A 14502-nucleotide genomic window follows, 5' to 3' on the forward strand; every position below is an offset into this window, starting at 1 on the left:
GCCCTCCCTTCATCCTCGGAGCCCTCCCTGAGCATTCCAGGGGAAACCGCCCCACATGGTTGAGATTCACTTATTCCAAACTCATCAGCGTCATGGTTTTATAACACCCTCCCCATGCCCAAGAAGCACTTGCAAATTTCTTTTTTCTTTTCTCTTTATTAAAAAAAAAAAAAGTTGGGGTCTTGAAACAACAACAATAGAGCATTTCAGAGGCACAAACTTTTGCAGGAGAAGCTGGTGGTCTGGCTAGGCGAGGAAGGGCAGCAGCTATGAGGGTGGGCCTGGCGCGGGTGTGTGTGTGTGTGGGGGAGGATCAAGGGATTATGCCAGAGAGAGGGAAGCCTGAGGGTAGGCACTTCTTGGGGGATGGGGGGTGTGCTACCTCATCACCTTTAACCTCTCTTCCAGCCTGCGGACCCGCCCCCCTTCCCCAGACCACCCCGGGGCCCCTTGGGCCTCAGGCTCCCAATGCTTCTAGCTGCTGGGACCTTCTGAGTTCAGGCCAGCCTTGGCATGACCGTGCCAAGGCAAATTGGGAGCACCCCTTCCTGGGGACTCAGGGAGACCAACGAGGAGGGGCTAGGTACTGTGATGCTGGAATGACGGGCAGTGAGAACAAACTGTCTTCTGAACTAAGTCTTATTTGAGACTCCCTGATGTTCTTCTCACCTGGTGTGGTGGGGGGTGTCCCAGTGAAATGCAAGTGCTCAGGGTTCCCTGGGGGCTTGGGGCATGGAGGAATCTTCCCTCCCTCCTGACCCTTCCCTTGCTCCTTCTTTCATCACCTCCCCAAAGGCCCCCAAAGTTTCCTGTGGGTGTGCTGCGCTGGGCAGCCAATAAGTACAAAGCCTAGCACCTGGGTTTCCTGGGTGACCTTGGGCAAGTCCCTCCTTGGGCCTCAGTTTCCCCTGGGTACAAGGGGTAGGCAGCACCAGGGTGGGGAACCGAGCAGCTTGGATAATCTCAAAGTTCCTTTTGGCTTCGATGGCCTCTTCTGGGCTGGGCCCGTGGTTCCCCCAGGGATGACAGTCCTGTCGGAAGCAGTGCTTGGACCCCCAAAGGACCCAAAGGGAATATGGTCAGTTTGGGAAGAAGGGGGCAGGGAGCCATGAGGGAGGGCAGTCATGGAGCACCAAGGGCAAACTCTGTCAGGCAGGCTCAGGGCTGGCTGTCCAACCGGAGGCCCCATCTGTGTCCACACAGGGAATGGGGAGCCCCCAGAGCCTCTTCCTGGGGGTTCCCACAGGAGCCGGTGACCAAGGGCTGTGGAGATGGCCTCCAGGGATTGGCCTGAGCAGGGGGCACTGGCAGCCCTGGGTTCTGGGGTCTCCTCTGGAGCAGAAGCAGGGCCCTAAGGACTCGCACAGCCTGCCGGGACGGCGGCCTGGGCCCCGCCCTTGGACACGCCCTCTCTGCGAACAGGGGTCCCAACAGGGTCAGGGAAAGGCCTCGAGAAAGACGTCTGCTTTCTTTAAGAAGTAGAGAGAGCAGGACACAGGGAAGAACAGGAAAGAAAACAGGAGACCAGGAAAAGAAAGGCAGACAGGTAAGAGATTAAAGAGAAGGGAAAAGGGCAGGAGGGAGGAGAAACGGAAGGAAGAGCAGAAATGAAGAAGAGCTGGAAAGGCAGGACGCGGGGAGGAAGGGAAGGGCGGGGAGAGAGAAGGATGCGGTCCCAGCGGCCGCAGCAGGAGGGGGTAGCCGTGTGGGGGTTGGAGGGCTGCAGGCTGCGGGAGGGTGGGGGGGGCCGCGGGCGGCAAGCCCCGGGGACTCCTCAGGCCGGTGGGCGGGGCCTCACGTCCAGCGTGCGGTCCTGCCTCCTGTCCTTGCGCGGGCGCCGGTCTCTCCGCCCCTTCTTCTGGCTGGGGTTCCTCCCTGCACCGAGAGCACAGGGCATTGTGTCTGAGGCCCTCGCGGCCCAGCCCGGGGAAGCCCTTCCATCCACTTGCTTTTGAACACTCGCGCGTTGCTGAATGGCCCGAGGCTGCCGGCGGCGTGGGGCCCGTTTAGAGATCAGAGGGCTTACTTGGGCTTTACTAAGAGCTGGTCCCCTCTTGGGAAGTCGCATCTCTGTGCCCGGACGGGAGCTCTCACGTTTGCCCTGACTCCTCTAGGTGTTCGCAAGTTGTGTTGAGCCCAAGTGTGACCACGTGGGGGAATTTCTTTTATTTCTCTTCTATATGACAGGGCATCAACTGATTTTTTTTTTTAATGACCCGTGCAAGGAGATCACATTATCCATGAACTTTGGAGTCATAAAGAGGGCGTTCTGAAATCCTTGCTATTAAAAGGGAGGTGGTCATTCTGCAAGGGCAGAGAAGTCCTGATGAAGGCAGGCACGTATCTCTCCGGGAGTTGGGACTGATCCCACCTGCCTTTGAAAGGATACCAGGATACCAGGGAGGGCAGGACTTAACCCACAGGAAGGTATGGCTAATCTTGGACTTTCCGGTTGCCCTATGGGTGCTATTTGGGCAGGCAATGTCCCCAGCCCCCCAGGGTTCCCCGCTGCAGCCCCGAATGTGGCCCGGTGCTTACCTGCTGGGCATGGCCTCTGGATGGGACATTTCCTTGACTCGGAGAGCACCTGGCAGGTTGCTGCCTCCTCCCGTCCGGCCCGGCCGGCCTCCCGCACGCGGGTCTCCAGACCCCAGGCCGAGCCACATGCCTTCCCGTTGTGCAAACAGGGGCCCCAGCTCCCCCAAGGGCCCAGCTCACATTCTTCTGTTGGGTGGAGACACAGACAGACAATTTGGATCTCTGGCAGGGAGATCCAAGGGCAAAGTCGGAGCGGTCCAGGTCCCTCAAGACAACAGCTTTCACCAGGAGCAGAGGGGAGACATTTGACTATTTATGAGGGCCTGGGATGGGCACCATACTAAAACACACCTGGGCCAGAAGTGGAAGTGACAGTGGGCTTTAGAGGGGAGGGCTTCCCGGAGGAGATTACTGAGGAGCTAGAGGGAGAGGCGGTGATCCAGTGGAGCAGAAGGAAGGATACAGGCAGGTGTATGCAGTCTGGGGGGCCTGGCAAATGCGAGGGAGGGAGGGCAGCTGGTGGGGAGGCAGGGGGGAGGCTGGGAGGAGGACAGGTAGGCCAAGAGGCCAGAAGGTCTGCTGGGAGGCCCTCAGGGCCAGGACATCGCTTTGACCTTGATCATGTGCCTCTGATGGGCTGGGGAAGGCAGAAGCTATTCGGTGCTATTGTGAGGAAAAATGAGGTCACGGGCCAAGAAATTTCTTAGCAGGAAACAATTTTAAAATACACACACACACACACACACACACACTCACACACACATATAGTTTTTCGCATTTGATTCTATTAAGAGTTCCCGAGAGGTAGGCAAAAAACAAGGTGGCTGTTAATACCCCCATTTTGCAGAATAGGCCAGTGAGGCCTAGAGCAGGTAAGGGGCCTGCTAAGGAAACACAAAAGGGAATCTGCATCAGAACATGGCAAGTGTTTAAGACCTATTTGGGCCCAGAAACCAGGTCTCCAGACCTGAGAACAGTGGTCCTTATGCTGATGTGTTCATTTGCCAAGTAGGGACAGAGCCCCTATTCTATGCCTCGTGCTTTGCTAGGTGCAGAGCAGCAGCGGGCACAATACAGACCCAGCTCCGACTCCCGGAGTTCACCACCGAGAAATGTCAGGCTGGGACGGACGGCAGGGTGCTTGGGCCATAATAGGGGAAGCACAGGCAGCCACCGGAGCCCGGAAGAGGCGTGGGTCCTGGGGGCCTGGGGGACCCGGAAGGTTTCCTGGATGAGGAGAATCCTGACCTGAAGCTTGAAGTAGGGGTGGGGAGATTAGGCTTCAGGGAGGGGCAGAAGGGAGACGTGAAAAGGATTTGAACCCAGGTTTGTCTGATTCTAAAATCGGTGCTCCTCTTGTGAACTCTGGGGCCTCCCCCTGGTAATAGCAACGAATCTGATGTTGGTAGTGATGGTGGCCGTGATAATGGTGCTCAATGTATAATGGATGGCTCTAATGTATAGAAGGGTCCCTGTGTGTGTGTCTGATGTCCCCTATTGGGCCTCCCAGCACCCTGGGAGGACATTTTCCTGTGGTTCTTCCTGGTCTCCTGACAGCTCTCACCAGCCCCTTAGGGAAGGAGGCGGGGCAAGGAGGCCCCCACTCACCCTGGCACTCCCGAGTGCTGGGCTGGGCGGTGGTGCCCAGCGGGCAGGAGGGCAGACACTTCCCCTTGTACAGGAGAAACCGCCTCTTGCACTGGATGCAGAAGTCCTGGCTGAAGCAGCTTTCACACGTGGCCCCGCATTCTGCAAGAAAGCCAGGGCCACCAGTGGTTAGGGTGGCCACGCAGAAGGGGGCCTTCTGCCTTTGAGCAGCCCAAGCTCTGTAGCCCTGGGATCAGGATTCGGTCTCCTCTGAAGCCCAGACCTGTGCGGGAACTTCATTCCAGAGCTCCTTTCCTTGTCTGCCCTGAGGCTCACTGGGGGCAGGTGCCACATCCAAGGTAACAGGCTTCCTTGGATTGAAAGGTCAAGATTCCCTTTCTCATTTGAGCCAAGGCTCAGAGAGGGCAAGTGACTGGTCTAGAGTCACATAGCAAGTCTGGGCTGTGATGGAGGACTTCTGCTGCATTTCCATCAAAGCTCAAACGTGGGCATGATCTATCCCAGGTCACAGTGAAAATCAGAGTAGGAATTAGGACTCCTTTTTCCCTTTGAGCTAGGCACAGAGAAGGGGAGTAACATGCCCAAGGCCATACAGCAAACTACAGTAGATAGAGGTGAAGGTTTCCTGCTCTACTAGTGCCGAGAGCTGCTAGGGCGCTGTCTTGCGTAGGGCTTCTGAGCCAGCCTGAAACCAAGCTGGTATCTTGGAGTCTGGGCTTAGGCACACACTGCTTGCTTGCGGTCATGTTGGGGTGAGAGGTGGGGTGTGGGCCAGAGGTCTCAAGAACCCAGCACTAGCATAGGACAAGGGGGAAGCCACGTACTTTTGCACCTGTTGACCTCCTGGCCACGGACGCCGAAGTAGCCAGAGGGACAGTCATGCACACACTTGCCGTACTGGCGGATGCCTTCCCGGCGGATGAACAGGAAGAGCCTCTGCTGGCAGGTGGAGCAGCCATTTTCCTCTGAGCAGATGACACAGCCTGTGCAGTTGCCCCCTGGACCAGTGCCCACTGCCAGCCAGACCAGGGAGGAAGGTGGGGAAAGTGGGAGAGACATAGTCAAACCATGTACATGAGCAGCACGGACCATCTCGTGGGGCATATTAACTGAACACATGGCCACCCGGACAAACCACAACATTTCCCAGACAACTAGGTACGGTCATGTGACCCCAATCTGGCCAACCGTATATAAGCTAAAGCAATGTGTGCAACTTCTAAGAAGCTGCCTTAAAGGGCAGGGGCATGCCCTTTGTCATCCCCTCACCCTTCCTAGTGAGTGGAATGTGAACACGATGGCTGGAACACATGCAGCTACGTTGGATCATGAAGTGCTATCGTGGAATGATAGAGATATGAGAAAAAAGAGCCCAGGTTCCCAAGGAAGGTAGAACATGCTATACCAGCCCTGGGCTGCCCGTGTAGACTTACAGGAGAGAAAAATCTCTGTTTCATTTAAACCACTATTATGTGGAGTTTTCTAGAACTCACAGGCAAACTTAGCCTTCATGGGAATAGTGTGTGTTTATCAGTGTGTGGAGGGTGCACTTGCAGGTGGGGGTAGGGGAGACCCTTGTCCTCTAGTGTGTGTGGGGTGCGCATGCATGTGGGGGTGGGGGACACCCTCATCCTCCTGCATTTCCTGTGTTTCTGAACAAGACTCCCTTCCTCCCTGTCACCATCATCAAATACTCCCAGCATCATCAAGTGTAGTGAGTTGAGGGAAGGAAAATTTGTTGCCCCAGAGTCAGCCAGGACCCAAAGCTGGGAAGGAGGCAGAGAATACTCTAGAAAGGAAGCCTCTCCAAGGCTCACAGGGGGTCTCTGCTTTCCTGATTGTTACCTGATAAGCTGACCACTTAGAGAGTTGGGATTTGTCAGCCTGGGGTGGGGGGCTGTGACTTTCCCTCTGTTCCCAACCCCCAAAACCAAGTGAGAAGAGGGGCAAGGTGCCCCTCCCAGAAATGGGGTGCCTGCAACAAGGGGGGGCCAGCTTCTTATGCCCCTGTTGGGCATTCAATTCTGTCACAGCTCTGCCAACCCTCTCCTTCCTGCCTGTGTCTCTCTGAGTGGAGTAAAGAGGCCAGGAGAGAGATGGGCAGAGCTGAGAGAAGAGGCAGCCGCCGAAGAACCTGTGCATCCTTCACGGCAAGCCTGGGGGGCTTCTCAGTGGCGAGGGCCCCTTAGAAGTAGCCGGACTTTGGGGAGGCTGTGGCCTCACCCAAGCAGGGTGGTTCCTGGCAAATGTCTCAGCGAGAGGCAGCAGGGAAAACCACTGGAGGTAGGGGGTGGGGAGAGTCCGTGAAGGACCGAGCAGCTTCTTAGGGGCAACTGGGGACATGTGAAACTGTTCTGCATTATACCCCATCAAGGTCAGACTGTTTAATAAACCAGTTACATACTTTGACTCCCCTTGAGCCCACAGCCACCCAGCGTAGGACCTTCTTGACTCTCCAGGTCTACCTGCCCCCCCTTTCTATTCGTGCCTCATTTGCCTTTTAGAGGAATTCCCTATTGTGTGAGGACCCGGAGAAGGGTAATTCCTGGGGCCCCCTCCCCAGAACAGAAACCAAGGAAGTTCAGCCCTTCTTCAAGTTGGCAGTGATGGGCATTGACCAATCAGATACTCATTCCCGTGACCCCGAGTCCTGGGAGCTGGACAAAAAGAGTGAGGGGCTGTGTGGGGATAAGGGTCACTGTCCAGACCAGTCTGGGCCTTTTCTGCCTCCCCTCCCTCCCACTCTGGGATGGGTCCTGCCATTTCTCCAAGCCTGACCCTCAGCTACCTGGATCTGGTGAGCCCCCCACAACCTGCTGATATCTCCCACTGCTGTGGCTTACACCCGAGAACCCCGACTGATCCAGCAGGCTTGCTAATGCCCCTGGGAAGAGAAACAGCCACAGAAGAGCAGAGTAGAGATTTGTGTGTTTCCAAAGCTGTAGCCCCGCAGGGACCTGAGGGCAGAGAGAGAGTGTGCGTGGTGTCATAGGAGGGATCTCCAGGGCTAGAGAGAGAACATCAGCTGAGAAGCGAGCAGAATCCAGACCTCCCATCCCAAGGGAAACAGTTTGAATTCTGATAATACAGAGTGCTGGCAAGAATGACAGGCAAACCCTCCCTTCTGACAGGAGAGTAAATAAACCCTGGAGAAAAGTCCAGCAGCATCTAGTAAATTTGAGAATGTGCCTTTTCTGAGCACAGCAATTTGGCTTGCGGTCCCCCCCGCCAAGAACTGTGCTTCTCAAACCCTTGTCCCAGCCTCTCCTACAGGTCTTGTTGCAACACACAGCGCTGGGTTCCACCCCGAGTGTCCGAGTGTCCCACTGAGTAGATCGGAGGTGGGGGGACTGAGACTTGGCATTTCTAACAGGTTCCAGGTGACACTGCTGTTGCTGACCCGTGGCCATGCTCTCAAACCACCAGCACAGAGAAACCCTTGTGTCTGTGCCCAAAGAAGCATGAGCCAAGATGTTCGCTGTGACATCATTTAATAGCAAACAGGTGTAAAAACCTGACTATCAAAAGAAGAGATAAGCTCACTAGGGTGCAGTCCCATATATGACCCACGATACGTGACTGGGGAGGGTTTGCAGCTGACCTCATGGATACTCTCAAAGACAAGGCTGACAGCAAAAACGCAGATTGCACAACGAATCACAGAGGAAGAAGCCATTTGTGTAGAGTTCGAAACCCTGCAAAACAATATTCTTGGACATGTGTGATACTTAAATTTGTATCAAGAGTGAAAGACATAAGGGGTTAATAAACACTGAATTCAGGATGTGGGTGAGAAAAAGGATTCAGGAAGAAGGCCAGGGACTCCTCTTGAATCTGTAATAGTTCATTTCTTCAAATCTGAAGCAAATATTAAGATGGGAAGATTTGCAACAAGTGGCCGGCAGGTATACAAATGATCATTGTATTTTTTTATTCTTGACTGTAGTTTCAAAATACTTTACAATAAAAATATATTTAGAAGTGTTTAGTCTCTATTGTGTCTGTGGATTGGGGAGGGATAGGTAAGGAAAGAGGACTACCTTCTACTCCTACCCCTCCCAGTTTCCTTCCCCAAGCCCTGGCCCATTCTCAAGCTGAGATCTTGGGCAGGAGGTGACAGAAGTTCTGAGAGCAGCAGAGACCTGCACCTTCGAGCCCTGTGCTACTTATGCCTCCAGGTCCTTTCTCTCCTCAGTAAGGGAACCTTATGTTTAGCCAAAGTTATGTCTTCCAAGAATGAAGACTACATTTCCCAGGCTCCTTTGCAGAGGTATATGGTGCAGTGTCTAAGTTGTGACCAATGGGCTTCAAGTGGGAGTGTCCTGTCCACACTCCAGGAATGACCTTTAAAGAAGGGTGACTCTTTTCTCCTCCCCTTCTTCCTCTGCTGGTGGGATTGTGGACTTGGAAGCCAGAGCCAGGGCGGATGCCGGGGACAGAGGGACTTGGCAGAGAGGCCATGGTGTGGCCATGCTAACCCAGGGCTGTCTACTTGTATAGGAGAGGGGCGAAAGTGTCACCCCTCTTGCTTAGGCCATTGGACCTTTCTATCAGATCCTGAGGACTGCATGAGAATGACTGATGCTGTGGGGTCTTCAGCCTCACGGGTGGGCACAGGGTGATGTCAGTGAGAACAGGGTACCTCTCCTTAGTGCCTCAGTGCTGTGTCATCCCACTGGACCTGAGATGTGGCCCCACAACAAAGGGCAAAGGGACCCTCATTTGGCTTGAGGTGATCTCTGCCTCCCGGCAGAACAGGAGTTCCAAGTAGAAATTATGTTCAATTACAGAAAAACAGAATAGCATTCGCTGCACACTGAGTGCGTGGACAGAGACTCACACCTGACTCAGGTGTCTCTGCCCACTTTGCAGCTGAGGAGACCATGGGGCCCCAGGGTCCTGCAGCATCAGTGGAGGCAGGGACCTGGGCAGCCAGCCCCCTACTGCCCTCGTGGAGCATTTGTTCAAGGCTCCTCCATGTCAGGCGGAGCCTGGGGCAGCAGGGATGGCCCACGCATGGCCCCTGCTGTCAGGACCTCACAGCCACTGGGAGGGCTGAAGCTCACAGGAGGGACTGAACGTAATGCAAACAAAGTAAACTCTTTCTAACTGGTCTCTGGGAAGAACTTAGGAATTCTTCAGTCTGACCCCTGCAGGTGCAGGGGATTCTGAGGCCACAAGGGGTGGAGACTTCCTCAAGCTTAGACAGCCAAACAGCAACTAGAGCTACAGCATTTTTCTAGAGTGACATTTCCACATGCAGAAGACAGAACCTGATAAGGACCCTTCCGTGACCTCGGATGGTGGGTGGGGTGGGGGGGTGGGGGGGTGTGTGGTGTGTGTGTGTGTGTGTGTGTGTGTGTGTGTGTGTGTGTGTATACACATGGGTGTGCAGGCACGGGACGGAACTCAACCCTTCTTTCAGGTTTTTGAAGTTAGCTCTGCGTCCTGCGGCGTCCTTGGTCCTAGTGTTGGGCTAGGGCGCCCCCTAGTGGCTCTGTACTGTAATGGCACGCCTGACTTAGAACTCTGATGGCCTCTGGCTTTTCATCACATCTCTGCAACTTGTTGGACAGGGCAATGCTATTTCTCCTCCCCAAGGTCATGGGTGTAGAGACTTGAACGATAATTCTATGAATCATAAGTGATGACAACTAGCGTTTGTACAATGCTTCTTTAGAAAGACCCAAATGTGATAGTTCTTAAACTTGACCGAGCCTAAGAATTCTCAGGGAGGCTCATAAAGTGTCTGGTTTAGGCCCAGGAATGTGCATTATAATAAGTCCAAAATAAATGTAATAGGCATTTTGGATGGGTCTTCCCTGCTCACGAACTCCTTTCCCTGACAACCAGATGTGGAAACCATGCTTGAATTGCATGACGCTGTCCCTTGGCCAATGCCAGACAGACTGAATGAAGTAGGGACTGACTGCTCTTTCTGGCTGAACGAATAAGACCATCTTTCTTGGGAATTTTGACTCTGGGCCAACAGACAATGGTCTGTATTGGGCTCTTGATCTAAGGACACTTGCAGGAAGGCAGGCTAGTGCCCATGTATGAGAAGCCTTTGTGGCCACTAGCATCTGTCGTCCCCCTCTGTGCTCATAGAGACCTCATCCGTCCGCACTCTCTGACTTGGAGGTTCATGGAGGGACTCTGCAGCCAGATACACTTCACCACAAGTCCCCTTGATTCTGGTGGCTGGTTCAAACCTAGGCACATGTCTCAGCAAGAGCTAGTCTTCAGATTTTGGGGTGGGGGTGGTTGACAGGCATGTGTGTATGCATGGACATGTGTGCATTTTCTTTTCCACTCTATTTGGATTTGGGAAGATGTAGACCAGGGTTGGTGGGCACTGCAGGGTGGGAGGGAGTCCCGCAGGTGGGTGGGAGGTGAGAATAGAGGCCACAAGGCAGCAGCAGAGCCGAGAGATTATGTGTGCACCTGGACGCCCCCCTGCGAGGGTCCATAAATTCTCTTCTTTTCTCAAGCCACTCTACGGTAGGTTTCCTGTCACTTGCAACTAGACTCCTAATATACAGAAGCAAAGAGAGAAAGAAACACATCAGATGCAGACAGAATAAAGCTACCAGAAACCTTTTGGGTCCCAAAAGACAGAGTTTCTGACCATGATGTAAGTCCAGGTTCCAGTTTCCTCCAGGCCAAGGGACCTGGAGCCCCAGCCCCCCAGCCTGCTTACCGTGGCTCCCCAATGGGCTTCTTGTATACCCCAACCATCTCCTGGCCTTCATCACTGGCCTCTCCCGGCTTAGATGCACACTTCTAAAGGAAAGCATTAGAGCTCTCCTTGCAATACCTTGGGTTTTCAGGGGACATCAGAAGAGATGGAACCCCATGTGATTTCCTATATCAGTGGTCTCCCATGATCATGACCATCCTCCCCTACTCAAAATACCAGGCCTCAAATACATGGGCCTGTTTCACTCCAGCAGTTGGATGGGTTTGGAATGACATCTGAGTCATTTCGTCTTTTCCCAAAAAAATGATAGTGGAATGGATCACATCAAGCTTTGCGGTTTCCAAAGGGAGGCAGGCTTATAACAACTCTGAGAGCATGAGTTAGCCCGGGGCTGAGCAATCCATTCATTCATTCACCCACGCATCCAACCAAATCACTGCGTCACGTCTACTCTGAGGGGTTCTATAGTTATGAGCTCTGGGGCACAGCTGTGTGATCGCGGGCAAAGTGCTTTAGCTCTCTGGGCTCAGTTACTCTAGTGCAAAAGCGGGGGTAATAAGACTTATCTTGCAGGGTTGTTGTAATTAAAGGAGACAGTTCCTGGAAAACTCTTGGCTTTGAGCCTAGCACAAAGCAGGCCCCTGATATACTGTGTCTATTGTTGTCATATTGAAGCGATGACCCATTCTGTGCCCTCACAAATCTAAGGATGTGTGTTATGGTGCAGATGCCCAGGTTCCAGTCCTGGCTCCACCACTCATAGAATGACCTTGGACAAGTACCCTCATCTCTGTGGACCTCGGTTTCCCCATCTGAAAACCTGTCACAGCAATTCCTCCCCTCATGGGCCTGGATATGAGATGTGTGCAAACAAACCAGCAAGTGCCCGGCACACAGTAGGTACTTCTTTATAAATGTAAGTTCACGTTCCTTGCCTGCCCACACTTGGTCAGTCCACACTTGGACCCTCCTCCCTTTCACAGGTGAGCAAACAGAGGCCAGAGGTGTTGGTGGACAGAAGGTCCGAGGCGATGGTCTTCAGGTAGACACGAGGAGGCAGCTTTGGTCTTGGGTGAAGGGCAGGTTTATCCTTTCTGTTGGGATCAGGGAGTGACCTGGGTCTTCCAACAAGGGTTCCCAACCTCAGGGAGACCCACAGCCTGAGAACAACCCCAGGCAACTTCATTGCAATAAGAGTCAATGGCTTGAGGTTTGCAAGGAATCTCCATATTTTTTCTATTTGGGAATTTCGAGTGGCTTCAGGGTCATCTCAGCAATATCATGCCTCCCACCCCCTTTCAGCCTGCAGAGCTTTCCTGGAAGGGGTCAAAAGGCCTAGGGTGACATCTAAGACCCTGAAGATTACATGTTCTCCCAGACAGGTTCACGTCCTCAGCAGCCCACAGCGTGTCTGTCTCTGAAAAATCCTTAATACCCACGTTGAGAAATGCAGCCCCATACTCAAAAAAAAACAAAAACAAAACAAAAAACAAAAAACCAACAACCAAATAAACCAACAACAAAAAACAAAAAAGAAACAAACAAAAACCCTCATTTGGATAGACTGCTAACATTAATAAATAAATAAATAAATAAAAACAAAGAAAACCCAGATTTCACATAGAAAGCCAGAATTTGGACCTCTCTGGAAAAAATCAGAGGATCTACCAACACTGGGCCTGCATTCCCATAAGGCAATAACCGATTGAAATTTCACAGACAGGGTACAGGCTCACCAGGCTGCCCCCCATCCCCTTTAACGACCCCTGACACTGAGGGCAAAGGTCAGCTGCCCTGTATTATCATCTTGGAGCCTCCGTTCATCTCACACCCACTTCAGTCACTGGTGTTAGGAGGCAATGTGGAGCAGGGGTTCTCAAACATGGGGGCATGCGCCAGATTCACCTTGGACTTGTTAAAACACCGCTGGCTGGTGATTCGGTGGGGTGAGGCCGGCCTTGAGGAAGTATAATGCCTACAGGTTCCCAAGAGCTGCTGGTGCTGTAGAACCTGGGACCACACTTGAGTGGAGTAGGGTTAAGAACTGGGCTGTGTGGGTTCACATCCCAGCTCTGCCCCTTATCTTTGCCTGTGTGACCTTGAACTTGTACCTTAACCTCTCTGAGCTTCAGTTTTCCCACCTGTTAAACAAGCATCGTACTGGCTGATCTTCCAGTTGTGAGGACCTGAGCAGGCCGGACACCAACGAGAGGCTCAGGATTCTTACCATCGCCACCTGCCACGCGTCTGTGGGAGTCTGTGATTCGGGGCTTGCTTGGGCAATCGGTGCAGAACTTTTTATTTTGATGTCAAAATTTTTTGGGGGGGTGGAGTTTCTTCTTAATTGGGGTGTGTCCGGGGAAGTGTGCCTTGCATGAGAACATCGTGTGTCATGGTTGACTGAGGATTTAACACAGCTGTCCTGGAGGCCTCCCTGGGGGGTGCCAAGGATGGGGATGGAGAGACGGCTGCCCCTTGCCCCAAGGCCATGCAACCTGAGGAGGACCAGTCCTTGACCTGAGTCCTGCTCTGTCCCTGGGGATGATCAGAACCGTGGTGGGGGTGGGGGGGCATGCAGAGAGCCCTGGGCAGTGCGTCTTCTGATCCTTGCCTGGCAGTTGGGGATACATGTCGCCGATGACCAAAGGAAATAAACAACATCTGGGCTCCCGCCTGTCCGCTCAGGCCCCCACATATGGGAGGCAGTTGCTGCCCCTGGAAGCTGGCTCAGAGGAGCCCCACGGCACATCCCTGCCTGGGGGGCAGATTGCACCATTCCCAGCAAGGGAGGCGCCCTGGAGATGACTTCCAGCTTATAGTCTCCCACGGGGTGCAGGGCTAAAGGTCTCCAGCCCCCCAGCCTCTTCTCAGTACCCTGGGGAGGGAACATAGAGGGTCTCACGTTCAGCAGAATGTTGAGGTGGTCTTGGTTTTGAAGCCTGACAAACCAACACTTCCTGGCTGGGTGAGTTTAGACAAGCAAGCTTCACTACTCTGAACCTCGGTCTCCTCTTTGGCAAAATGGGGACAACCGCAGCAACCGGCTCCCAGGCACTTGTTTGGTTGATACGAGCTCATCCACGTAAAGTGCTTAGCACCACTCGTGGCAGACAAATGGGCACTATTTTATTATTTGCTTTCTGTGAGACGCATGGGAGGCGCCCCAAGGTGCTCCCTCGAGGGCCGGAGTGCAGTTTGGGGTTTTCTCCTTCAAGTTTCCATAGCTTTGCACTTTGGCCTCAGAGAGTGTCGCTGCGGTGGGAGGGCCAGGCTCATACAGGGCAAAGGAAGTTGATGATGTTCCTTTTCTGCCAGGGAAGGATGAACCCCAGCAGGGCAGGGCAAAACCACAGTGGCCCCCACAGGCAAGTCCTCACCTTGCTTTTGCTCATCCAGATTATCCTGGCAAATATTGCACCTCGAGACCCCCTTTTCCAGAGCTGCTCACCATCCCGCGTGGAGATGTTACAAAATTCATTTAAGTACTATCGTCACACCCACTTCAGAAGCGAGGCAACGGAGATTCAGGGCAGTGCCGCTGCTTGCCCAAAGGCACGTCATAGGAGCTGTAGTGGACAGTCAGACCCAGGCAGGGTGACTCCAGAAGCTGAAAGCTTCACGTCGAGGCGACACTGCCTCCCGAGTCCCTGTGTACC

General features: G+C 53.5%; 1 protein-coding gene across 1 annotated transcript in view; it reads right to left on the minus strand.

Moving 5' to 3' along the window:
- Nucleotides 1-1631: 1631 nt before the first annotated feature.
- The window catches only part of RSPO4 (R-spondin 4), a 29834-nt gene continuing 16963 nt past the window's right edge, over nucleotides 1632-14502 (minus strand). The window contains exons 2-5 of the mRNA XM_032353796.1: nucleotides 4971-5159; nucleotides 4147-4287; nucleotides 2539-2724; nucleotides 1632-1875 (exon numbers count right to left, since the gene is read on the minus strand). Coding sequence (XP_032209687.1) covers nucleotides 1775-1875; nucleotides 2539-2724; nucleotides 4147-4287; nucleotides 4971-5159 — 617 coding nt within the window. The 3' untranslated portion in view covers nucleotides 1632-1774. The remainder of the gene's footprint in view (nucleotides 1876-2538; nucleotides 2725-4146; nucleotides 4288-4970; nucleotides 5160-14502) is intronic.

The sequence above is a fragment of the Mustela erminea genome, chromosome 7 (genome assembly GCF_009829155.1).
Source record: "Mustela erminea isolate mMusErm1 chromosome 7, mMusErm1.Pri, whole genome shotgun sequence".
In the NCBI taxonomy this organism is placed as follows: Eukaryota; Metazoa; Chordata; class Mammalia; order Carnivora; family Mustelidae; genus Mustela; species Mustela erminea.